General features: G+C 47.5%; 9 protein-coding genes across 9 annotated transcripts; 2 read left to right on the top strand and 7 right to left on the bottom strand.

Moving 5' to 3' along the window:
* Positions 1-30: 30 nt before the first annotated feature.
* F4807DRAFT_185770 (uncharacterized protein) lies at positions 31-1,272 on the bottom strand. The gene is made up of 4 exons (XM_047993622.1): positions 1,055-1,272; positions 738-1,004; positions 360-677; positions 31-302 (listed from the first exon to the last, which is right to left on the bottom strand). Exons 1-4 carry the CDS (start codon positions 1,104-1,106, stop codon positions 154-156), a joined length of 786 nt encoding a protein of 261 aa, XP_047851867.1. The 5' UTR covers positions 1,107-1,272; the 3' UTR covers positions 31-153.
* A 1,684-nt stretch (positions 1,273-2,956) lies between these two features.
* F4807DRAFT_462796 (pseudouridine synthase) lies at positions 2,957-4,390 on the bottom strand (the record flags this gene model as incomplete). Its single annotated transcript, XM_048001880.1, has 1 exon — positions 2,957-4,390. One exon carries the CDS (start codon positions 4,388-4,390, stop codon positions 2,957-2,959), a length of 1,434 nt encoding a protein of 477 aa, XP_047851866.1.
* Positions 4,391-4,772: 382 nt separating this feature from the next.
* Positions 4,773-7,180, bottom strand: F4807DRAFT_435446 (oxidoreductase family protein). The gene is made up of 3 exons (XM_047998887.1): positions 6,597-7,180; positions 4,974-6,453; positions 4,773-4,915 (listed from the first exon to the last, which is right to left on the bottom strand). Exons 1-2 carry the CDS (start codon positions 6,654-6,656, stop codon positions 5,446-5,448), a joined length of 1,068 nt encoding a protein of 355 aa, XP_047851865.1. The 5' UTR covers positions 6,657-7,180; the 3' UTR covers positions 4,773-4,915; positions 4,974-5,445.
* A 2,395-nt stretch (positions 7,181-9,575) lies between these two features.
* Positions 9,576-11,656, top strand: F4807DRAFT_185669 (heterokaryon incompatibility protein-domain-containing protein). The gene is made up of 2 exons (XM_047993621.1): positions 9,576-9,929; positions 9,984-11,656. Exons 1-2 carry the CDS (start codon positions 9,729-9,731, stop codon positions 11,562-11,564), a joined length of 1,782 nt encoding a protein of 593 aa, XP_047851864.1. The 5' UTR covers positions 9,576-9,728; the 3' UTR covers positions 11,565-11,656.
* A 1,328-nt stretch (positions 11,657-12,984) lies between these two features.
* Positions 12,985-13,612, bottom strand: F4807DRAFT_462792 (DUF636 domain protein; the record flags this gene model as incomplete). The annotated part of the gene is made up of 3 exons (XM_048001879.1): positions 12,985-13,065; positions 13,170-13,378; positions 13,495-13,612. 3 exons carry the CDS (start codon positions 13,610-13,612, stop codon positions 12,985-12,987), a joined length of 408 nt encoding a protein of 135 aa, XP_047851863.1.
* Positions 13,613-14,963: 1,351 nt separating this feature from the next.
* Positions 14,964-17,594, bottom strand: F4807DRAFT_185467 (uncharacterized protein). Its single transcript, XM_047993620.1, has 2 exons — positions 16,510-17,594; positions 14,964-16,458 (listed from the first exon to the last, which is right to left on the bottom strand). The coding sequence occupies exons 1-2, from the start codon at positions 17,035-17,037 to the stop codon at positions 15,169-15,171; spliced, it is 1,818 nt and encodes a 605-aa protein (XP_047851862.1). The 5' UTR covers positions 17,038-17,594; the 3' UTR covers positions 14,964-15,168.
* A 315-nt stretch (positions 17,595-17,909) lies between these two features.
* Positions 17,910-18,448, top strand: F4807DRAFT_452926 (multi protein-bridging factor 1; the record flags this gene model as incomplete). Its single annotated transcript, XM_048000394.1, has 2 exons — positions 17,910-18,068; positions 18,143-18,448. The coding sequence occupies 2 exons, from the start codon at positions 17,910-17,912 to the stop codon at positions 18,446-18,448; spliced, it is 465 nt and encodes a 154-aa protein (XP_047851861.1).
* A 375-nt stretch (positions 18,449-18,823) lies between these two features.
* Positions 18,824-21,215, bottom strand: F4807DRAFT_435432 (uncharacterized protein). The gene has a single exon (XM_047998886.1). It carries the CDS (start codon positions 20,705-20,707, stop codon positions 19,142-19,144), a length of 1,566 nt encoding a protein of 521 aa, XP_047851860.1. The 5' UTR covers positions 20,708-21,215; the 3' UTR covers positions 18,824-19,141.
* Positions 21,216-21,404: 189 nt separating this feature from the next.
* On the bottom strand, positions 21,405-22,222 carry F4807DRAFT_462788 (uncharacterized protein; the record flags this gene model as incomplete). Its single annotated transcript, XM_048001878.1, has 2 exons — positions 21,405-21,467; positions 22,034-22,222. The coding sequence occupies 2 exons, from the start codon at positions 22,220-22,222 to the stop codon at positions 21,405-21,407; spliced, it is 252 nt and encodes an 83-aa protein (XP_047851859.1).
* Positions 22,223-22,807: the final 585 nt, after the last annotated feature.

The raw sequence follows: 22,807 nt of genomic DNA, 5'->3' as shown, positions 1-22,807 counted from the left end.
TCTGCGTAATTCTCCTGGGAGGTTCTTCCATTCGAGCGGGTAGGTTCTAGGATGACGACCAGTTGTGGTCATCCTCATTCCACAACCACCAAGCGTCGGTAATGCCCGGCATGTGACACGTATTGCATCTCGTTTCGATACGAGACTATGCAATCAAAATTGACATCGCCCAATTTGCGACATCTGGTGCACATGATCCAAAGTTGTCGGGGAAGCCTGGTATTGCATAGGGTACGTGTTCCACGGCTGAAAGTGATAAGTAGGGTTCATAGGCATGGCGCCGATTTGTGAGCATCCAAATTCTAAAAGCATCTCATCAGGATTCGAATCTATCTTGTTATTATAAAGTTGACACATACCTGGCTTCATGCTTTCGAAACCGCTATCGCTGCGTTCGAACGAAGCAGCGGTAGGGGAGTGACTGCTAGACGGGAGACTTGACCTCTCAAGAGAGGTTGTTGGGGCGCTTGTGGAGATGTAATTACTTCCAAAGTCATCTGTACCTCCGGAAGAGGCAGGACTTGAAGCTGTGGATGTTATAGAATATGCTACGTTTGAAGACCATGGTTCTGTAGTATCAGGTATGTTATGGTAAGCAGCCATGCTCTGCAAGATAGGGTAGCTTGTAGCGGCATGAGGAAACGAAGATGGACGGGGAGGACTGGAGCCATGGAAGACTGCACGATCATTAGTTCGCATGCAATAAGTTGATGGCCAACTCGAGATGTAGGACATACCGGCTTGATAGGGGTCGTTGGCGTCGTTGTTGCGCAATCCCATAGACCCTCGTAATTGACGAATTTCTTCCTCTAAGGCTTCATTCTTCCGGAGCAAATTCTGAATGGTTTGATCGCGATTTTGATGGTTTCGAAGGTCTTCTATTTCTCTCTCAAGGTTCTCAATATGCTCCTTCGTCCGTGCCCGAATTGCCCTTTGTGCTTCCCGATCATTGGCCCGCTTTCGGGCAAGCTGTGCAGGAGTAAGACTTGACACGCTTCTGGTGCCTATTATATGTTAACTATATTTCTTAGGGAAAACATATGTTGAATCCTACCTTTACGCTTTCCGCTCTTGGTCGATTCTGGTGCTGACATGTTGCCGGGCATGGCTAACTGATATTTAGAAAGGGCGTTTTTTCTGGTTTTCTGGTTTGTGATTATGTAGTATTGACCGTGCCTAGAAGCACACGGTATGCGTAATACCGGTATAATGGAAGATATTCGTTTGATTTGAGGCGAGTTCAACTTTAAGATTGTTTAAGATTGAGAAGACAGCCCCTGGAGACATTACTCATGGGATGGCACATAATAAATAATGCCCAATATATTATCTCCCAAGATGTAGCTATTGTATGTAGCCACAAATCTGTAAGAAGATGGGTGGTGGATACCATGAAGCTAATCTAGCACGATTCGAAGAGTTCTCTCCTGGGAGGGTTAATGTCCAAGGCTCTCCCTGGAGTCACAAGCATGGATACAAGCATGCAAGCTACCTATGACAACTAACTTGTTAGTACATTTTGAGGTATTTAACACAGTAATTATTACATATATACCTACGGCCAACTCAGGAAACGTATTGGATATATATGTGTGGCGGCGTTGTCACACACAGTCAAAATTTTCCGAGGGTCTCCTAAGGTATACAACACACCAACTAACCCAAGTTTTCTGCTATCCTAGGGACGGGCCCGAACGTTAAGATCCGCTAGATACTAGCCCCAGGAAACGTTGACAGCTCAACCCTGTCTCCCATCTGGAGAGGATACTAACAGCAAGGTTGCGGATACTAAATAGACTTCGCGCTGTGTTTTTAGCTGCAGATCGTCGGTCGCTCACTCCTGAGCATGGAAGCTCCGTATAGTACAGCACGTGAGTATGAGGCGCGATATGAAGCAGAGGCGTTGATGTCCGGGAATGTGGAACTAGACCTGGCGTGATGACCTCGAGGGGCGTAAAGTGAGCTTTTTGAGGGGGACTTAGATGATATCCCAATGAATCAGAGGATATACCAGCTCAACGAATACCCTCTTCTTGGTGCCTTAGGTCGACTGATATCCAGCACTGGTGAAAGGAGCAAATTTGCCGTCATCTATGCCAAGATTACATACTGAAGACATGATTTTGCGGGGAGCGCTATCCCAACTGCGCACTAAAGATGTCTCCTCGCAAACTACGTTGATGCTCCTGACATAAGAATGCGATGTAGCTTTCGGTATATCCCAATAGCGTGAACGAATTGGAGGGTGTATTGCACTATTGCCCAGATTCAAGGCTAGACTTTTGGGAGTGGTAACTAACTCGGAAAGGTCTAATTCGGTGAAGTCGCCCAAGCGCTTTAAGCAACGATTGGATCAATTGTGCGATATACCAGATTCGAAGAATTAGCCAAGCACGAATTTGATAAGGATCCCTTCGTGAATGGCGAAAGTTATCAATGGATGTCCAATATGTGTTGGGACCCCCAAACCCGGTACGTCTGATTCACGTCCAAGACCGCCTTGGGTCATTTCCTGGTCTCATCTGGTATTGCTCTTTAGCATACCAGAGGTATGCAACTTAGAAAAGTAGGTTAAGGGAGAAGCCGAAGGACATCGTACTTTAATTATGCTGCAGCAACAAACCCAATTCCGGAAGATCGTTCGAACAGTGAGGCAGCTTATGCGGCGAAGACCGCATCATACGAGGCCGCGCGCCGCATTCTGCAGCTGAGGTTAGAGTACTTAGGCACCATTCTACTTAGAGCCTAGTAAATATGAGAAGGGTACTTATGTTATGCTGAGGTAGCTATGCGTTCTAGGTCGGCCGATTGTTCAACCCAATGCTGAGACTAGACCATCTATTCGTTAGGATAAGGAGGGGGAAATGATCAGAAATCCAAAGTTGAGACAGATGGTAATCTTTTCGTCGTTCGCATCGACCGGCTTTGCTGGATGATTGATAGGTTGACTAAGAGGCTATGCTATTTCGGGATTGACGTCTTTCACTGCTGATACCAACTCTTCCATGCCTCCTACTTCTGTAGGTCCCGACATACCAGATGGGGGGAGAGCCCAGCCAGGGAGGGGACTAACATAACTCCAATCGCCGCCTGCATCTTCATATCGTAGACTATGCAGCCAAAGCGAGAGTTCTTGCAGCCCGGGATCTGTATATAACGGCGTGTCGCAGACCGCACAAAGTTCACCAGACATCTTCTCTGCTTTCCTCTTGTAGTACTGGTCTACCATCTCATCATGGTAAGCGACAGCATCTGCGACATCTTCTTTCCCCATGCGGTTGAGGCGCGTGATAATATCATCATCCGTATTTTCAACGGCCTCGGGGTCATTATAACCAAGGTTGAACCCCCAAACCTTTTGATTAGCATAAATCGGATCATTTTGAATAGGATATCCCAAATGCTGAAGATGAACGCGGATTTGATGAGTTCTACCAGTAACCGGAAGACATCGCACGATCGAGTACCCCTCCTTTCGTAGCCAGGGCTTGCTCTTCTCTGCAACGATATCTTCTGTCGTTGGAGAGCCTTCATCCCCTCCCCGTCGTTGAGGCTCATTTGGAGGGTAATATGCGAGTTTCTTGAAGACTGTCCGAGCTGTTTTCCCAGTTGCTCGTACTCGGTTCAACCCAAGTTTGGGGGATATCTGAAGTAAGGGTTGATTGCACACTACTTCCTCATCTGGAAAATTGCCAATAACCCTAGCGACGTATTCTTTTCGCACGGTTCTCTGCTTAATCTGTTCGCCCAGACGGTCCGCAGCCTTGGGATTCTTCGCAACGAACATGATTCCGCTGGTTAACCTGTCGAGCCTGTTGCAGGTATATGCGATCCATTCGGGGCCCCTTTCAGCCTTCATAATTTCGATGACCGAGTTAAGATTATATCGTCCCGCAGGGTGAACTGGTATACCAGAAGGCTTATTGATGACAATCATGTCATCATCCTCGTGAAGAATTCCTATAGAATCTGCCGTGACAGGAGGCTCGTGGCGATGTATTGTATGCGATACTAGCTCTCCATTGACGAGGATATGATCCGGACTAGTCGGTTTGCCGTTGACGCATATTTGGCCAGTTTCCATGGCGTTCTTATAATATGCTAGTGGGCGATCTCTAAACTCGCTTTCGAATACGTCTATAAGTTTTCTGCCTCTCCATCGCTGTTTACACCAGGTTTTGTAGGTGAAATGGTAGGGAGCAACTCTTCGCAAACCATTTTCGATATAATATGGCTCTGGCAAAGAACGATGAGTTGACGAAACTTCGTCAGACGATGGAGTTTCCTTCTTGTCTGTGCAGTCCTCTGGCTCATTGATAGTTAATGCTTTAATTTCAGGCGTAACAAGTGCGCCAGATGCCGCTATCGACATCTCTAAAACTTGACTCATGGTAAACCGACGAAACCGGTTCATCTGACTATCCGATGAAATGTTAGCTTCACTAACCGAGCCCTACGAGTGTCGCAAACCCATAAAGAATGTAATTCAATACTCAAGAAGCAACAAGATACATCACGCCGAGGGGATTTTTAGTTGTAGATCACGCCTTATCGCGATCTTGCAGGTTGACGGGGTATTCCGCGATGTTGAAGATTGAAATGGTGGGGACCAAGAAAAATGGTTAGCGGTGAAGTCTGGCAATAATGTTGATTACGTAAAACAACATCGGGCCAACCGAAAATCCGCTTATGTAATATTTTGTGCAACCATACTAAGTTCAAATTCCACCTCGGCTCCGGCTTATGAGAGCCGCTTTAACTAAGCTTTTTCTCCTTTCTTCACTCTCCATCATCTATTCCCAATCTCATTGGCCATTCCACTTAAATATCCTACAAGGTCATGGCTGTGGGCAAGGATTTAAAGAACAGAAGTCGGAAGGACTACCCTTTCGTACTTGAATATAGGACACGATGGTGCGCCGCTCCCAAAGCCGAAGCTCACTAATTATTTCGAGTGTCTAACAGCAGATAGGAACGATAACGACATGTATGATCACATGAACAACTCAGTCTATAACTTCTTGTCCGTAAGCCTAGCGGCCCTTGAGATATACATTTAGTGCCTAACATTAGCGAAACGCCAGATTTGACTCTGTGATTAATTCTTATCTAATTGAACACTGTGCTCTTCACCCGCCTACTTCAGCTCAACATCCTCTAATAGCTCACACACATTGCGATTATTTTTCACCCATCTCATACCCTCAAGTTGCCGAGCTTTGCTTGCGAGTCAACAAGCTGGGGAAATCCAGCGTCGTCTACGAAGTCGCGCTGTTCGAAAAAGACGTTGAACAAGTCAAGGCCGTCGGCGAATTCGTTCACGTCTTTGTGGACCGCGCAACTCAACGGCCGAATACTAACGGGATGAATAATCAATTACGACAAGGACTCGAGAAGCTCCAGCTACGTGTGGAGCCGACCTCTAGTAAATTATAGCAGCGGCCGCTATACGAAATGCTGATAAATCAACTTCTGGCGCGCCCCATCCTGATCACCACTCGTCAGCATCTTCTCCATTAGCTCCAGGTCTCCAAGCGCTAGTTCGGGTGTCTGGTTCGCATTTGGTATGCCCGACAAAATAGACTCAGCCCAAGCGTGCACTTCTTCCTTGACTCCGCTAGTCTTCTCGAAAACCTTTTCCTCCACTACCGCGTCTTTACCGATCCCTCGGGTCGTCACTACTTTAGCTCCTTCCGCCTTCACAACGCCTTGCTCAGTCGCGACGTGGAACTCGAAAGCATCCATAGTCGTCCCCATAGACGAGATGTATGAACCCACAACACCAGATCTTGTCTTTAGCACCGCGTTGATGGAGTCCACTGGAGGCAGATGGCTAGATACCAACGCAGTATCGGCTATTAGACTTTCAACCGCATTTTCGGGTCCTAGCAGTTTCCTAATAGCAGCTGTGAAATGCACGCCCGCGTCGAGAAGGAACCCACCCTGGTGTTGGGGGACTGTGCGCCAGGGGGTGTTGTAGTACTTGTTATCCTTCTTCATCATCATCTGCAACCTTACAACGAAACCCGTCACCTTGCCAAGCTGCTTGATCTGCTCCGCGCCATAGGCCCAACCTTTGTTAAAACGGAAGTTCTCCGCAATGGCTAGCGACGCGTTGGTCTCGGCCGAAACGACCTTGTAGTAATCGATAAGCTTAACCGCAGTAGCAACGTCCTTGGCGATCGGCTTTTCTGCGAGTACGTGCTTTCCTGCAGCTAACGCCTTCTCGATGTATGAGGGTTGGTCCGTGATGGGCAGGGCAAGGATTACTCCAGATATGTCCTCACGCTTTAGGATGTCCTCGTAAGCCTTGCCCTCGCCAGAATCAGTCGAGTACAATTCCACCGAAGAAGCAGCCTCGCTAGGAATTTCCTTTACGGCATCTTCCGCCGTCTTACGGGACCGAGACCAGATCGCCTTGATAGAAACCAGGGGAGAAGCCAGAGCAGCGGGCTAGCCACATGTTAGCTAGGCTATGATCAGGAATTCCAAGTATATCCGTCGAGAGCCCCTTAGGTCTTAGTTTTCACTTGATGCCGATATTCCAGTGAACCATTGAGATGGGTAGAGCCACTGATAACTCCAGAAATACTCACGATGTGCTGCTCTTTAACGAAGATCCCCCCACCAATAATTGCTATTCCTACGGGATCCATATTTTTAAAGGATCTCGAACTCTAGGGGGAAATAGAAGATATATACTGATTACTAATGCGATGTGCTTTTCAGGAGCGACAGGAAAAAGATGAGAAAACTTCAACTTGTGTTCTCCTCCAACATGACCTTGATTTTAATTGCGACATCGTACCCTTTTATTGTCCGTCTCCGCTCCGTCGCATCGCCTAATTTGGCATGTGTAGCAGCCCCGCTATTGGATTGGTCGTCGAAGCTCCTCTCATTTCCGAGTCGTTATGGTCCGACGTCAACCGCATACCAAGATTGAGGTCATCGACGTCACGCATACATGACCAGGAATCTTGCCGCTCAATTACGCCATGCGTTTAATTAATAATTATATAGCTGTCTACAGCATAGGTCTACGATAGAAACTCCAAAGGACGAATTGAAGAATCTTAGCCGCCAAGCCATCGTCTCGTATGATGTGCGGGGAAGAAAGAGGAAGCACTCGTATATAGGAGCTACAATAGAGAAATAATGAAAGAAGGCAAAAAACTCTTGTGCTATACTCGATAATATCTTTACCATGATAATAATAAGCATAGAACTCTACTAGATTGACATTTGAAATACGCGACGCGAGTCTCATGCTCAACACAAAGTGAGGAATCACCGTCATTTGAATATCTATAGACATCAATGGTTTGACTCAAATATCATGATTTACAGGTTATAGAAGATTGCATTTCTTCCTCGCGTCTCCAAATAATCGAAGACAGCAACGAAAAAAAAAAAAGTGTGCAATGCTTCACGACTAGCGCAGGGCTTTCATGCTCCCCTATCCATGTACATGTTTTGCGTCCAAGACTTTAAAAAAAAACTTGTCTTGACACAGGGCGACATGCTGCCCTCTCTGTAAAATTGGGGGTATATGCTTCGATGGCCGAAGCCAAAATCAGGCGGCATAGTGCCTTGGATAAGAACAAAAAATTTGCGCAACTTGATTCTGTCTCGCGTTATCCTCCGAAGAGGGAAGCAAGACAGGTGCGGAGAGATTGGGGGCGGCCCGCGGCCAACTTGGGAGCAGCTCGACCCGGTGGGAGCGCTGGACTCGGTTGGAGGGAGGATTGTCGGGTCGAAAAGGAGAAGGTTTGTCGGTCGAAGAGGAGGACGGAGGGGAGTTGGTACCTAGACAGTAGCTACCATATGTATTAGATGATAGAGTTAGGACGGTAGCCATTCTGCAACTGCTTACTCAGTGTAGATATTAAGTAAGGGTAGGGTGATAATAATATTTGTGATGATAATAATAATACTAAGGGGGATGATAAAGATATTGAGGATAACAATATTTGGTAGGAGGATAAAAATATTGAGTAGGAGGATAAGAATACCGAGGAGGATAATAATACAGGGGCGGAGATAAAGATACAGAGAAGGATAATAGTACAGGGGCGGAGATAAAGATACAGAGAAGGATAATAGTACAGGGGAGGAGATAAAGATACAGAGAAGGAGATAAAGATATTGAGGAGGATAAGAATATTGAGGAGGAGATAATAATACTGAGCGGAGATAAGAATACTGAGGAGAAGATAAGAATACTGAAGAGGAGGCGGAGGAGAAGAAGGAGGATAAGAATATTGAGGAGAGTAAGGAGAAGGAGGATAAAAGATGATGATGAATTAAACTAGATGTCTGGTTAGCAATATACTCATAGTTTACAAACCGGTATGGATCTAAGACAAGTTAGTGTTGACGATCAAGTTTATGTTTGGTCGATGTGATATGGAGTAGAATGAATAAATATAGAATAGAAGATATAATATAGAGTTGAAGAAAAGGGAAGGGTTAAGGTAGAATGAAAGAGTTGAGAGTGGTTGAGTTTGAAGGTTAGTAGAAAAAAAGTGTGAAGAAGGAAGGAAGGTTTGGAATTTTTGAAGGGCAGAGGCAGAGTTTTTATACCCTCGTGTACGAGAGGAGTGATTAGAATGATTATGAGAGCGATAGAAAATAAATAAAAGCGGTTAGCCGAGTTAGGCAGCGAAGAAAAAGAATCATCGGGCGACGGTCACCGTGGCGATGCTCACCAGAATCAGTAAAATCAGTAGAACCCATGTACCTAAGTCAACAAAAGTAGTATGTACAGCATATACGAATAAAGTCCTATCGAGTTACCTTATTATTCAGGTGATTTCACCGTTGTTGAGATATATATTCCTTAATAAGATGTAGCTTCTCGAGATCAAGGTCCAAAATTCTTAGTATACCTACAAGATTATACCTCGTCCAGCCCATGTAGCTAAATGTCACTATTGATTGAGATACATTCTCAATTTTCTTAGACATGCAGAGTACTTTGTGACTCGTCAACACCCTGATTTAATTATCCATATTATATTTAATTATAGCTACCTGGGTTACCCATATATGATAGCTCCTATGGTCACACATCTCGCCGCTGCTTGATTTTTATTGTAGATATCAAATTATCTCCAAGCTGAGAATTGCATTAGATAACACGGTACCTCCTATAACTTAAATAGACATTATAAACCACGTACCTAGAAGTAGGTACATAGGCGATGTCAGATTTCTTCATATCTCTGGTTTCACTTTTGGCAATCGTCTTGATGTGACGTGTAGGCTACTCCGCCCTTAAGTAGGCCGATTTCTAAGGAGTGCCGTTTCTTCCTGAAGGCATAGTTCCTATTGAGTTTTACTCTTATGTTTTCTAATTTCAAGCACCTTATTCCGTATTTCTGACCTCAACGCTCAAACTACGATACTACAGAGCCAACCCCCTTTTATCTGATTGGTCAGAATCTACATGCAGTCGATGATTTATGTACACAGCTACATATGTACTGGATGTAACATTAACGTGCTTATGTGCCTCCATCATGCGGGCAGGTCATCAGGTACATAGCCTCATCCATTGCCAATGTCACGAACGCCAGCGGGCAAGCTCTCCTTGACTTTCTCCACTCTACACCTACAAATTTGTTGTTAAGTTCATACGGAATCGGTATCACGTATAGGCGGATTAACTTTTCAAATTTTACTCGCATCTGCCAATTATCGTGGTCATAAATTTCTTATCATCTTACATGCGGCTCCTACACGCTAAGGACCTGGTGATCAATGAATACCAGGAAAATATCCCGCCATACGCCATACTTTCGCACACATGGGGTGACGAAGAAGTCTCCTTTGTCGATTTTATCGAGGGAAAGGCACCATGTCGGAAAGGATACCAGAAGATCATGGGATGCTGCAAACAAGCCCTATATGATGGCATCGAATATGTGGTACGACTCGATCTTGTTCTAATAACCCATATCTCAGACTTCTAATAGAAGCAGTGGATTGATACTTGTTGTATCGACAAGCGCAGCTCAGTAGAGCTCTCGGAAGCTATCAATTCTATGTTTAATTGGTACCGTGATTCACTTGTCTGCTATGCCTATCTTCAAGATGTCTCAAGCAAGGATAAGAAAGATCTCAGGGAAGATTGGGTTAACTATAACTATCCTTCAAGTTTCAAACACAGCCGCTGGTTTGATCGAGGGTGGACGCTTCAAGAGCTAGTAGCGCCATCCGTTCTCGTTTTCTACACATCTGACTGGGCTAGCATTGGAGGTCGAGATGAATTGAGGGATACCATCGCTGAAATCACCAATATCAGCACTGATTTCTTCTTATCCGGACGGCTGAGCGATTTTAGTATCGCTCAACGAATGTCTTGGGCATCACATAGGAAAACAACTCGAATCGAAGACCAGGCCTATTGTTTACTTGGGATCTTCGGTGTCATCATGCCTCTAGTTTACGGTGAGGGGAAGCGAGCTTTTGTGCGGCTCCAGGAAGAAATCATCAAGGAATCAGACGACCAGTCTATTTTTGCCTGGTGTTCTAATGGCTCCCAGGACCAGGATCCGAATCTCGTCGGGTTAGCCCACGGTGGCCTCCTAGCCCCGTCTCCTTCCTATTTTTCCAATTCTGGGGGTATTGTGAGATGCAAGTACGATAGCATTACACGAAACGAGAACGCTGAGTACGAGCGTGCATTGCCATACGCAATAACTAACAGAGGTATTCAAATATCCCTACCAGTCATTGAATATCAACGTGGACAAAAAATCTTTATAACGCCCTTACGAGAGGAGAGACAAGACATTTCCAGTATCCATACGCTCGAGCCATCAGATACAATTGCTATCCTAAACTGCCAGTTGGCGGGAACTCGATCTCAAATTGTGATCTTCCTTAGAAGAATGGGAAACGAGCAGAACTATACACGGGAACTTTACTGGCCTGAACTTGCTTCGTTGTCCCGGAAAGGGAAAAAAAGCAAAGCTGTAGTGAAGCAGCTTTTTATTCAGGCCCACAACCTGTTAAATACTGAACCACTATGGTTTCGACATAAACGTGAAAAACTCGTTATTATCGAGGCTTTGCACTACCCATTGTCTGGGTTCTGTTTGAAAAAAGTCGAACCGGAAGTCGAGTGGCAAACCCAAGAGACAGGGGCTTTATTCGTTCGCGTCCCCTATTATGCGACAAACGGAGTTGCACTCGTATTCCAGCATCCCGTAGGTGAAGCATTTCTTCTTCTCATCCAGTGGGGAGTTGAGTTCTCACTCAGAGCTACCATCACTCGTAACGTTAGAGTTCCTGAAGATGCGGATCTATCTCAGGCAGATTTATCCACATGGGGTAATAATGAACGTATTTATGGTCACCAAAACTCGCCATACGGTCCCTTTTCTTTACGCCTTCACACGAGACAAGCTGCGCACGCATACATCATAAGATTAGAGTGTCAGGCTGTCTTGGAGGATATTGAACGAGTCCCGAAAGAAAATGGTACTCGTCTAGATGCCTCTGGGATGCAATCTTCTCATGAGAACGGGATAGCATATTATGAGACGGATCTCGACTAAAGTCAGACGGACTCTAAACTCAAGTACCTTTCAAACGTGTTGCTTTTAGGGTTATCGTTCACATCTTGAACCCCGCCGCCACACCTTGCATCTCTATCTGAACCATCGAAATCTCCTACCTCCCCTAACGTCACCTCGCCCCTTGCCCCCAAAGCGCGGGCTGCCTAGCGTCCCTGAACCAACGATGGCGGGTGGTATTGCACTTGGTGATGTGAGAAGCGGGGATGTGGCGGTGAGATTGGTTCATACGGCGAATGGGCTGCAGTGCCCCGGGGCGATTACAGGGAGTACCTACGACGGCTGGGACTTCTGGTCGGGTGGAGGGGGCGGGATCGCGGACGGCAGAAACGGGTGGGTTCACAGGCGCAAGTATGAGGACGAATATGGCGACGTCGACGAAGCAGTTCGGGTAGTATCGCGGCGGCTATGGGAGCAGCAAGGGGTCACGATAGGGGCGCTATTTGCCGCGGCGGTCTGGTAGCGGCGTTGTAGGAGGGTTTATGATACCTTGACCATCTAATATTTAATATACACAATCTAATACCCAGCTCTCTACCTATATATCCATCTTCATAATCAGTAAAGGGAAACAAGCGACGATAGGTAGAAGCCCCTCACCTAAGGACGTGCTCAGGGCCAAGGCAATATATTTATACCCGGGGAACCCACCTTGGCTAATGGCGCAATCTATTTACATTACCTATGCCGCGTCTCTAGTGTTAGTCCCTACCCAACGCAGTATAACGGATTACTGTACCTACCTTACCTGGGGTAGTGCGGTGGTGTACTCTCCTCCCGGGCTACCTTGATGGCCAACCTTGCTGGCCGACTTCTCTCTATGGACCGCAACGAACCAATCATACCGTCTACAACGCCAAGATAGCTCAGAAATATGCCTGCTTTAGTCTGGACGATCTAGACGAGTTCGAATCTAGGAAACAGCCCCGGATCTCGCGCGGCTCGGCGGCTGTGCCTGCGTTAGCTCTGTCCGGGGGACGGGGAGGCCACGTGTGAGCGCGGTTAAATTTGACTTCACCTCGTCGCGTCGGATGATACATTATATTAGATCTTTCTTCTGGGATATGATTTAAGTCCATCTTCAAATTTGACGTTGTCATCCCCTTACCAAACTTTGGGTATGCTCTTTACTACGACAGACCATACGGAAACCTATTCCGGGCATGACCCCCGTACGATAAACACATGTAGGGACCTTATACGAAAACAAAGCTTCACCAAGAACACTTTACGACGTTTCAAGTTTTAAAAGATTTTTCAATTGTTCGTTTTCTAAATCTCAGGCACCTACACTCCACCTCACGACTTCTTCAGAAAACCGTCGGAACATATGCGCCATGTACAAACACAACCATCTTGACCCTCCACCACGCTCTACCTCGACATCGATCCGAACCACCCTTTACTGGGGCATATGCTCGAAGGCCTTCTCAAGGTGTTCCTGGCAGAACGGGAGCTTGCCGACAGTCCAGATCTCGGTATCCTATCGCGCATCGCAACACACGTCAGTCTTCGTTCTTTTATCACCAAAGTCCGCAAACTCTACAGCGGAAAAATATTATATCGTAGTGCCAGGATCAGACTTACAGGCTTCAAAGCTTTCCTGTCAGCCTCGCTGAGAGTGCCGCCCTTGATGGCGATGATTGGCGGCGCCGCCTCCGGGTCGTGGGCGATCGGGGACCCGCACTCGGGGCAGAAGACGCGGTGGACGGGCTTGCCGGACGTGCCTGCCTTGGCGTAGCTCTTGGTCGTGCCGGTGATGGTTAGCTTGTCCTTGGGGACGACGACCACGAGGGCTGTTTCCGACTTGTTAGATCATCGCGGCTTCTAGACGGGCGGAGAGTTGGATTGGGAAGATGAGGTTTGGCGGAAGAGTTGGTGGACGGCGGAGGTATGGTGGTAAGGGACTTACAGTAAGTAGAGCCCGTCTGGCGCTGGCAGTCGTCGCAGTGGTCGTATCCGACAATGAGGGGATCCGAATCGACGGTGTACTTGACGGCGCCGCAGAGGCAGTGACCTGAGAGACCCATTTTGAATATGTGAATTGTTTATTTCTGTTATAAGAATGGTTGCTTGAGAATGTAAGTGGTTGCGTTAGAGAGTGAGACAAAAGTTGAACGAGGAATTGGCCCCTTTATATACGCGTATAACTGACAGATATCTAGGCTCTAGTATCCGAGTGGAGGTCGAGTAAAACCCGAGGCATGTACGACGGCTCCTATGACATAGCCTAGCCAGCTAGGGCAATCAACTTGAAGAGCTCCCCGGCTCTGCTATGCATGACAGGGCAATCAATGGTACCGGATTGGCGGATTCAATGCTGCGGTCTTTACTTTTTCTCTACTTCTGTTATCACTCTTACGTGGAAAGGGTCTCTATAATGACGATTAGTAACTAACTTGTACCTTGACATGCTGACATGTGTCCAACCAGAGAACAGACTCATGTATCCGTTGTTGGTAACGAAACATAACATGTAGCCCTGGAGCTATAATGTTGTTTCTTTCACCTTCTCCGGGAGCTTCAATTCCTTGACGGTGGGGTTGATACATAGCTCCATGGCCTGTTAGCGGGGTATGCGTTCCCATTACTGCTAGTCTACGTCAGGGGCTCAGCTTACGTCCTTAGTACCGAATCTAAAGTCTCACGCATAGGACAGCCCTACCCCTAAAATCTAGCTGTACAGATACCAATCCGAGACATTGCATGCAGGTTGCGGATTATGTACTCGTACATATTTATGATATATCAAATATCTCCAGTGATGTTCTTGTGGCTTCTTTGAGCTGTTCCTTTGAGGTTGCTAATGTCTAGGACCACTAGCGGTAAACTTGGATCAAACCGATCCAGCCTGTCAGAACGTTATCATAGGTAAGCATTGCAGGCAATAGGTAACAAGACTTCCATGGTTCTGCAAGACATCAGGATCAATATCGCTGTCGTGGTACGACGATAGACGAGAAGAGCGTACCAACATTGAACGTACAAGCTACCTTGTACAGGGAGGTATTTGTCAAACATCCTAGTCCGAGCTCCGTCGCCCGAAGCCACCACCAGCCTCCACTCTTCCTTGATGTTTGATTATCTTCCGAAGTGGATATGCCGCTTCTGAGTGGCTCCATGTATTTGGAATAACCTGCGATTGTCGATAATCGCGCTTCTGCCGGGTCCTGCATGGCAGCTTGCAGATGTCTAGTTGAGCTGAACCGCGCGTAACAAACCTGGAAATCCTCCAAGGATCTTCATCCGTGCCTCCAATGCCACTACCGCGGCTCCTGGTGGAGCTTGCGACCAAATTATCTACACCACGAATTTGTGTTTACCTAGGTAGATTCTCATTTACGTTGGGGGCTATTGAAACTAGCTTCGCCGCTCGTATCATCTTGACATCTTTGCTTCTCGATACAACTCAAATCACATACCGACTATTCGGCCTCCTATTGGTGAACATGTTGGCTGATGCACAGGATTAATGCAACGTCAAACTCGTGTGAACTTTACGACAGGGTGATTCTGGGAGGTATTACAAATATACCCTTGAAACGACAAGCGAGCTCAGGTAAAGGTGGAGGCTATCGTCCGAAAACTATGAACCCCTTAAACACGCCCAAGCCAGCAACAGCTGAAGAGTGAGGGTTTCGAACCGGAGTATATCAACATTTCCCAGAGCAATCCTTTCAGCAATGAATAACCTTAATATCGCTGAACGGTACTCTTTTCGTGACTCATTATCCTCATGAGCCAAAACATATCCATCCATGGACGAAAGTCGAAAGCCTCGAATATCTTCTCGAGGAGCGGTAGTGCTAGTCTGGCTCGAAGTTAGGGGTCGTTCAATTCGTTCGGGTCTCCGCCGTAGCTTCTTTATGAGTGTAAAATAGCCGTAATCCAAATAACTCGTGATCTGGAGTGGCGTCGGTAACAATGGCTTAACAAATAGCTTTAGCAATAATCCCGGCTCCGACACCCATATAGTATGGCTCTCATTCAGCTCGGAAAATACGGCCTCGAAATCATGAGCGTAATGAACAAATCGTGAATAGAATTCCGGGGTTAAGATCTTGAATTCCATTGTTTCAGCAAGGCGCTGGTTTTCCTCATTGTGGTTTGACATCATCGTTTCGACCGGCGCGTCTGGGATGCCGCTAGGAATATACTTTACGATTAATGGGTCACGCGACTCTTCGACAAGATGTTTTAAATATCTTCTGAATAACGGTTCAAGTTGACGTTCCGTCTGATCAGCGTGTCTCCCAATGCTCGACTTGAGCGGTTCCGGTCGGTACCAGACATGAAGGCCTCTCTTGAAGAATAAGACCGCCGCCTCTTTCACGATTCTGGGGAAAGTGACGAAGCCGACCCACCACCAAGAGGTCAAGAATTTAAATTTTTGAAAAAGAGTCATCTCCGTGGGATCAATGGCATCGCCATCTGAGAAAATGCGGGCGACTAATTTCGCGTTATCCTTGGAGGATATCAGATTTATCGTGCAATTAATCGGACCTCGCCCTTCCATATTTGAGGATAGAGGATCATACGCAACCACCGAATATGCTCCTTTTCTAGAGTTAAAGGGAGACACATGGAAATCCTTCTTCCAGGTTTTCCGAATCGGCTTTGGATCATCAGGTTGGCGATTCTCAGTATCTCCTTCAGAGGAACCGTTGTCAGATGCTTCCGCCAATTCAGCTGTGCTATCAGCTGTCAAGAAGTACATTCGTCTTTCGTCAAATGTGTTATTAACTTCAAGAATTATCGCCGCCAAGCGTTTCTCGGCAGAGTAAAGGTACCAAAAAGACACAGGGTTGAAATGGTAACCCAGAAATTTTGCCGCAGTAACTAAATATGCATATGGGTATTGAGAAGCATCAACATTCTAAATTGCGTTAGCTCTGTGTCCCTTATGATCGGAGGAAGGTTAACGTACTTGAGATTTAAGGTAAGCATCCAATTTTCCTCTTAACCCGAGGTGGCCGTTTCCTCTTTCGAGATAATCAGCAGCAGCAACTTTATACCAGCCTCTCGCTCCTGTGCCATTTTGGTCATTTGATATCATACCACCAGCGGTACCAGACCAACCGATGGGGATTCCGACTAAAAGATACGAATAATCGAAAGAGTGTTTCTTCGGGAAAAACCTAGTATGTGTTGTCCTACAAGGGAACAACAAAGGCCGCCCCGGGCCATCCCATACCGACAGGTCTACCACTCGACTAGTCCGCCTTGCATACCTAGAAAAGGCCAAGAAGGCTATATATGTTGCAGCTGCCAACACGAATATCTCGGTTTTTCGAGTATGAGAGGTTTCGCGGAGATTGAGGCCAGGGAGGCCAGTTCCACAGAGTAAAGCAAGAAATAATATAGCATCTGCAAAGCCTCCGGAGGCGAAGAAAACGCACAACGCAGCTGTTTGCAGAATAACGGTATATGACGACATCCCAAGAATGCTACCCATCTAGAGAACCCCAACTCGCTGGAACTCCTCGACCTGTTTGATTCGAATTTGCGCTATCATCCCAAGGTTCCTGATTCCAATTGAGAGGATCGCCCAGTCCAAATTATTGTTGCCAATATCAAAACAGCACGGACGGCTGGTCGTGTGATTTATCCCAAGAACGGAAGCATTCATGCATGTATGAGACAACCACTCCTATATCTTATCGCTTATCTTATCAGAGACTGGTTCACCGTTTAGACTGTTGAGACCTAGGGAGTATGAATCATCAAAAGGAGAACCGGGAATTATCATTCACCTAAAGGTGATGGGATTAAATTTGGAAGTTTGGGGATTGAAAACATGTATCTTCACATATTTTGCTAGATAGGTACATTTATAGAGATATTTAGCTAGGTAAATTCAAGGTTTTAAGAGTCAATTAAGTTCAAAAAGGATATGGCATGGCCGTTTCACAGTTCAGAATGAGAGGGCAGGGGCAATGTTCGGTGTTAAGGCCGTCAAGGTTGCTCTCCGATTGAGTCAGCGGCCAGCGGCGGCCCCGCTTTCAGCCCACTCCAACCCACCTTCCACCATCATTCCTTCGCCTTCCACAGCCCCAAAAAGGACATGTATATCAAGCATTAGCCTCACGAGCGGCTTTTACAATTCAACTTCTCACATTCAAACACCCCAAAGCGTCTAGTCGTCCCATCTACGACAACACGAACATCCGAGCCCATTATACGCACCGACCCATCGTATTAATTATACACCCGACCGTTACAACGCAATTGCAATTGCAAAGAATTACCCCGCCAGGGACGAAAAATACCTACCGAGGTGCATAAGCAAGGAACAAACCAAAGAATCAATCCAAAAAGCTATTCAAGATGTCTGACGAGTGGGACTCCGTCACCAAGATTGGAAGCAAAGCCCGCGGCGGCGCATCTCAGCGCGAGACCGTCGTACGCGGGAGCTCAGCCCTGAACGCCGCGAAGCGCGCCGGAGGTGCCATCGCGACCGAGAAGAAGTACGCCACCGGCAACACCGTGAGTGCTTAACCCTTCTCTCTCTCTTCTTAGCCTAAAAGACAACACAACACGTACTAACACACCTCAAACAGGTCGGCAAAGGCCCCGAAGGCCAACGCCTGACCAAGGTGGACCGGAGCGACGACATCATCAAGCCGAACACGGTCGGCAAAGAGGTCGGCGACGTGATCAGCCAGACGCGGCAGAAGATGGAGCCCAAGATGACGCAGAAGGACCTGGCCACCAAGTGTAACACCACGCCCTCCGTCATCGCCGACTTCGAGCGCGGCACCGCCATCCCCGACCAGAAGGTCCTCTCCGCCATGGAGCGCATCCTCAACGTCAAGCTCCGCGGCTCCGGCATCGGCGAGCCCAAGTTCAAGCCCAAGGGGAAATAAAAATAAGAAAAGTTGTCTAATCTTAGGACAAGGAAGGTTTTTTTACCCTGCGTCGCTCGTTACCCCGAGATATAAAAAGAATTGGGGTTTGAGGATGGGATCGGTGGATGATGATCTAGTCGATATGGATTAGATCACCAATGATTTGTATGATGAGATTACATAGAGGCTCAGCGGGGTTCGGGATGATGACGCATAGTAAAGCCATGTATCTCTCCCCCATTATCCAATAGCTGAATTGTAGCATGGCATATGCGTGGGTCGGCTTCCGTTGTGAAGGAGGGTCGACGGATCGGCTCTCATGCATTGCGCTGCTTTTAGACAGGAAATAGAAAAAGTCACCATCAACCGTTTTTTTACGTTTGACATTTACAGCACATCCATCATATCACGTACAAGTACAACTCTTCGATGCTCTTTTAGGATATAAATTTCTGTATATTAGACCCGTATTTCGAGTCTCTTGGTTGTCCTATGTAATTCACCGTGGTAACAAATGCAATGCTTCCTCGATCAGTCTATCCCTTCGTCGTTCGGTTAAGTGGTATATCCCCATCTCAGCAGCAGTAGAAATGCAATCGCAACGCAACGCAATGCAGGCGTAAAAACAAACAGAAGTAGCCCAACACCACCCATCACCTCCTCATTATCACATCCACCCATCAACAACTCAAGCGCAACATACCCCATCACTCACCCCAAAATCCTCCTAACCCTCCCCTCCACATCCCCCTTACTCAACTGCCTATCCACCTCCAACACCACATTCTCCCTCCCCCCAATCGTAACGACACGCACCCACTCCGGCGCCACCTCGCCCGCGAGCAGCCTGACGCACGCAGCCCCTTCCTCCTTCGAGATGCCCATGCGGAACGAGTCCTTGAGCTTCTCCAGCGTCGCCGCCATCGAAAACGACACCCTGCTGCCGCCCTGCCCGCCCGCGCGGCTCAGCATGGCCAGGCACGCGGCGACCTCGGGCGCGCGCTGCAGCGCGGCCCGGCGCTCGATGTCTGCTTGCGAGAGGCCTGGCGGCGCGGCCGCTTTCTGCAGAGACTTGAGGCGGATGCGGTCGAGCAGGCTTATCTTAGGTGCGCTCGCATTAGTCGCGTTGGGAGCGGGGGTATCGTTTCCGGCGCCAGGTTGTTGTTGTTGCGTTGGCTGCTTCTTCTTCTGCTGGACCTTGGTTTCTTTCTCCTGCTTCTTTTTGGCCATGCCGAATTTCAACTCCTCGAGGCGCTTCTGGCCCTTCGCGAGCACGGGGGCCGCCTTGGCGACGGAGTCGCAGAGGGTGACGGGCGCTTTGGGGAGTGCGAGGATGAAGGTCGTGGGGCTCGGGTTCGCTTGGCCGCTTGTGGCGAATTGGGTCCAGAGAGAGAGTAGGTTCTCGCGGAACACGCTGTTTAGCTTGTCTTCCTCGAGGGGGCGGCCGCCGCGCTGTTGCTTCGCGTCGATCTCGAGGCAGATTTTGCCGCGTCCATAGTTGAAGAGCGAGAAGAGCGGGTTATCCTTTGATGTGAGAGTGAGGACGCCGAGGCAGATGCGGATGTCCCCGTCGGTGACCTTCTTCTTGCCCCATGCGCGTGCGACATTGGGGCATAAGACGCGCAGGTCGACGGGAACGCGGTACCCGTTATGTGCGTAGTGCAATGTGAGAGTCTTAAGGAGGGCAGCGTGCAGGTCGAGGAGAGCCAGGACCTCATCGGGAAGTCGGCTGGCCTTTGGCGTGGTGACATCGCTATCCTCGTCGGTCTCTGAGTAGACGGTGATCGGTGTGTCGGCGGTAAGAGGAGATGAGCAGCGAGATGGGGATGATTCCAGACGGAGTCTCTTGAATAGAGCACCGGCGTTTATGGCCGATTCATCCGAGTCAGATTCACTGGGGCTCCGTACCCGCTTCTTTGGTGTTGGCTCTGGTTGGACCTTCTTCGACGGACGACCACGGGTAGGTTTGGTAGGAGTCGTGACCTTCGCTGATTTGATGGCAGGAAGTGAGAGCTTAGCCGGCATCTCATCAGCTGAGTCCTCTTCGATGCTCTGAACCACCTTTCTCTTTCGGGAAGCAGGTGTGAGTGCCTCCAGAGTGGCGGTCTTGGGTGTCAGGGTAAGAGCATTGTCCTTTTTAATGTCGGTCTTGGTGGGTGTTTTTGACACCCGGGTGAAGCTGCTGATGTTCGACGATGCGTGCTGCTTGCCAGTCGGGGTCTTTGCTTTGGTCAACGACGCCCTCAGGCGTTGCTGCTTGATAGCAGGACCAGCCATGACGAAATCTGTTTTGTCGAAGGTCGTTGCAATTGTTTACTTTCTTTCTTCTTTCCTTTAGCTGAGTTATTAGAGAAGGCACAGCGAGAAGCTACGGAGACGAATGCAATTGGTTCTCTCTATGTCAATAAGGTAAGAATTGAGTATTGTACAACATAAATGGAAGGTTGAGTATGAAGTACGTATGAATTCTCGATGATGAAAATTGTGATAAGAGGATAATAAAAGAATAGTAGAACCCGTGCATTGACAATTGAAGTTGAGAAGAAAGTATTATTATGACAGGAGGCTCAAGCCCCATAGGGAGACCCACGCGTAACAAAAGACGCGAGGAGCCACTAGGTACTCGATATTTCAGACGCGACGCGCTTCCAGGACGCGTTAAGTGGACTAAATATTCCCAATTAGGAAAGACCCGTTTTGCCAAGACCTTTTGCAGTAAAAAAAAAAGGGAAAGAGAAACCACAATAGGTACATAGGTACCCACAACCCACAACACGGACCCCAACTCGGTACCTCGAAAAAATCACAGCCGAGGGGAAAACGTTATTAATTTTTTGTTTGTTCTTGGAGAACACAATCACATATATTATTCTCCAGCTCTTTATTGGTGACGTTACCCTAAGGTTCCCTTAGGGCTTGACATTCGGCAGTCGGTATTGATCTACTCCAGCATTCGCGCTAGACTCGTTCTTGTTTAATTCTCTATATTGATGACCGCTGTGAGTGTACGAATGTGGATGCGGAATTTGGCTTCCGACTACTTGCGATCAATTTCCGATCAACTTTCACTTTTCACAGCCGCGATTTCATTAACTTCTAACTCATGTCCCGACGCAATAAATATTACTTAGAAGTTGTGCCAATGTGGTATCAATTATCGTTTGAATCTGGTGCTACCTATCCCTTAGTAGGGTCTGGCCAAACCAGATGTACGTGGCTGAAGGTGATAGTCCTCATATGACACTAGTGAATAGAACTGGTGAATGGGAACCGCGAACTGAGGGCTGCCAAGGCCACCTCAACCAGAGCAAAGCTATGAATCCAGCATGTTTCCACGAACCAGAGTTCTCCTTCCCGAAAACACACGCCATGCCCCTAGACTTTTGTGTAGACCGATTATCTTTGTTCCCTTATGCCCTTGCTAATTCACATCCGTAAACTCCCGAGTGAAAAACCAGTAAACCCCCTACCGATACAGACATGGAGATGAGAAACATGGGAGGTGCCGAATGCCTCTCATGTTGTGTAGTACGGCACGAACCGCGTCGAATGCGACAATCAGTGACGCAGAGTTCGCTGCCAGTGATCCGGATGGAAGCTCACCGGGCTAGGTGGCGGCGGTGCCGGAACATCCCAGTCACGCTCTTGGATGGTGCGGATAGGGGTAGCTCGCTGGTTGTCCTTGGCTTGAAGAGTGGCGTTCAGACTGGTGAAAAGGTCTGTAGAAGAGTAAGGCCGGAAGCTCTTGCGAGGCGGCGTTACAGGAATGGGTGCGGAAATTTGGCTAGGCATGTTGAGATGTCTTCTGCGGCGATAGTTAGCATTCTTGAGGTCACGCGAGTAACTCCGAGTACAAATAAACTGCGAAATAATAACTTACGTGACGGTGATTTTTCTAAATGAACGACGAGAAAGGTCCAAATGTGATAACCGTTACGGTTGACACTTGAGAATAAATAATTCCTGATTATGGTTGGTGTTTGGTAAGCTGGTAGAAGTACGTCGAAGCTTGCTCTGATATTGACGGTTGTAGTCGTTGGAAGAAAGTGTGGAGTATGGAGTGTGGAGTGTACGGTTGAAATTGTTATGTTATGTTATGTAGGTTGGAAGATAAGATTGGTGTAGGTACTGTAGGTATTTATTAAAGTTTGTCGAGAATGGATGGAAGATGGAAAAGTTTGCTAGAAAGTTGTCGTAGTGACGAAGCAAGAACAGTGGGAATTAGATATAGATATATGAGATGGAAGGTGCCAGTGCCGGTTCCAGGACAAGGGACTAGGCAGCTAGGGCCACGATGGGAGTAATAAAGTATAATAAAGGTAGGCAGGTACGATATTAAGAAACAAGCGGAAAGAGCGGTGGGTATGCGTGTGAGTC

This window comes from Annulohypoxylon truncatum, assembly GCF_022578515.1.
Source record: "Annulohypoxylon truncatum strain CBS 140777 unplaced genomic scaffold F4807scaffold_28, whole genome shotgun sequence".
In the NCBI taxonomy this organism is placed as follows: Eukaryota; Fungi; Ascomycota; class Sordariomycetes; order Xylariales; family Hypoxylaceae; genus Annulohypoxylon; species Annulohypoxylon truncatum.
Note: the sequence above shows the minus strand (reverse complement) of the source record. Positions and strands in the feature narration are given on the sequence as shown.

Coding starts and splice junctions, on each gene's coding strand:
- F4807DRAFT_185467 (XM_047993620.1), bottom strand. CDS start 17,037: ATGGGTAGCATTCTTGGGATGTCGTCATATACCGTTATTCTGCAAACA. Junction 16,459..16,509: donor ATGCTTACCTTAAATCTCAA/GTACGTTAACCT, acceptor AACGCAATTTAG/AATGTTGATGCTTCTCAATA.
- F4807DRAFT_185770 (XM_047993622.1), bottom strand. CDS start 1,106: ATGCCCGGCAACATGTCAGCACCAGAATCGACCAAGAGCGGAAAGCGT. Junction 1,005..1,054: donor CAAGAGCGGAAAGCGTAAAG/GTAGGATTCAAC, acceptor AACATATAATAG/GCACCAGAAGCGTGTCAAGT. Junction 303..359: donor TTTCGAAAGCATGAAGCCAG/GTATGTGTCAAC, acceptor AGATGCTTTTAG/AATTTGGATGCTCACAAATC.
- F4807DRAFT_185669 (XM_047993621.1), top strand. CDS start 9,729: ATGCGGCTCCTACACGCTAAGGACCTGGTGATCAATGAATACCAGGAA. Junction 9,930..9,983: donor ATGATGGCATCGAATATGTG/GTACGACTCGAT, acceptor TAATAGAAGCAG/TGGATTGATACTTGTTGTAT.
- F4807DRAFT_435432 (XM_047998886.1), bottom strand. CDS start 20,707: ATGGCTGGTCCTGCTATCAAGCAGCAACGCCTGAGGGCGTCGTTGACC.
- F4807DRAFT_435446 (XM_047998887.1), bottom strand. CDS start 6,656: ATGGATCCCGTAGGAATAGCAATTATTGGTGGGGGGATCTTCGTTAAA. Junction 6,454..6,596: donor TCGTTAAAGAGCAGCACATC/GTGAGTATTTCT, acceptor ACATGTGGCTAG/CCCGCTGCTCTGGCTTCTCC.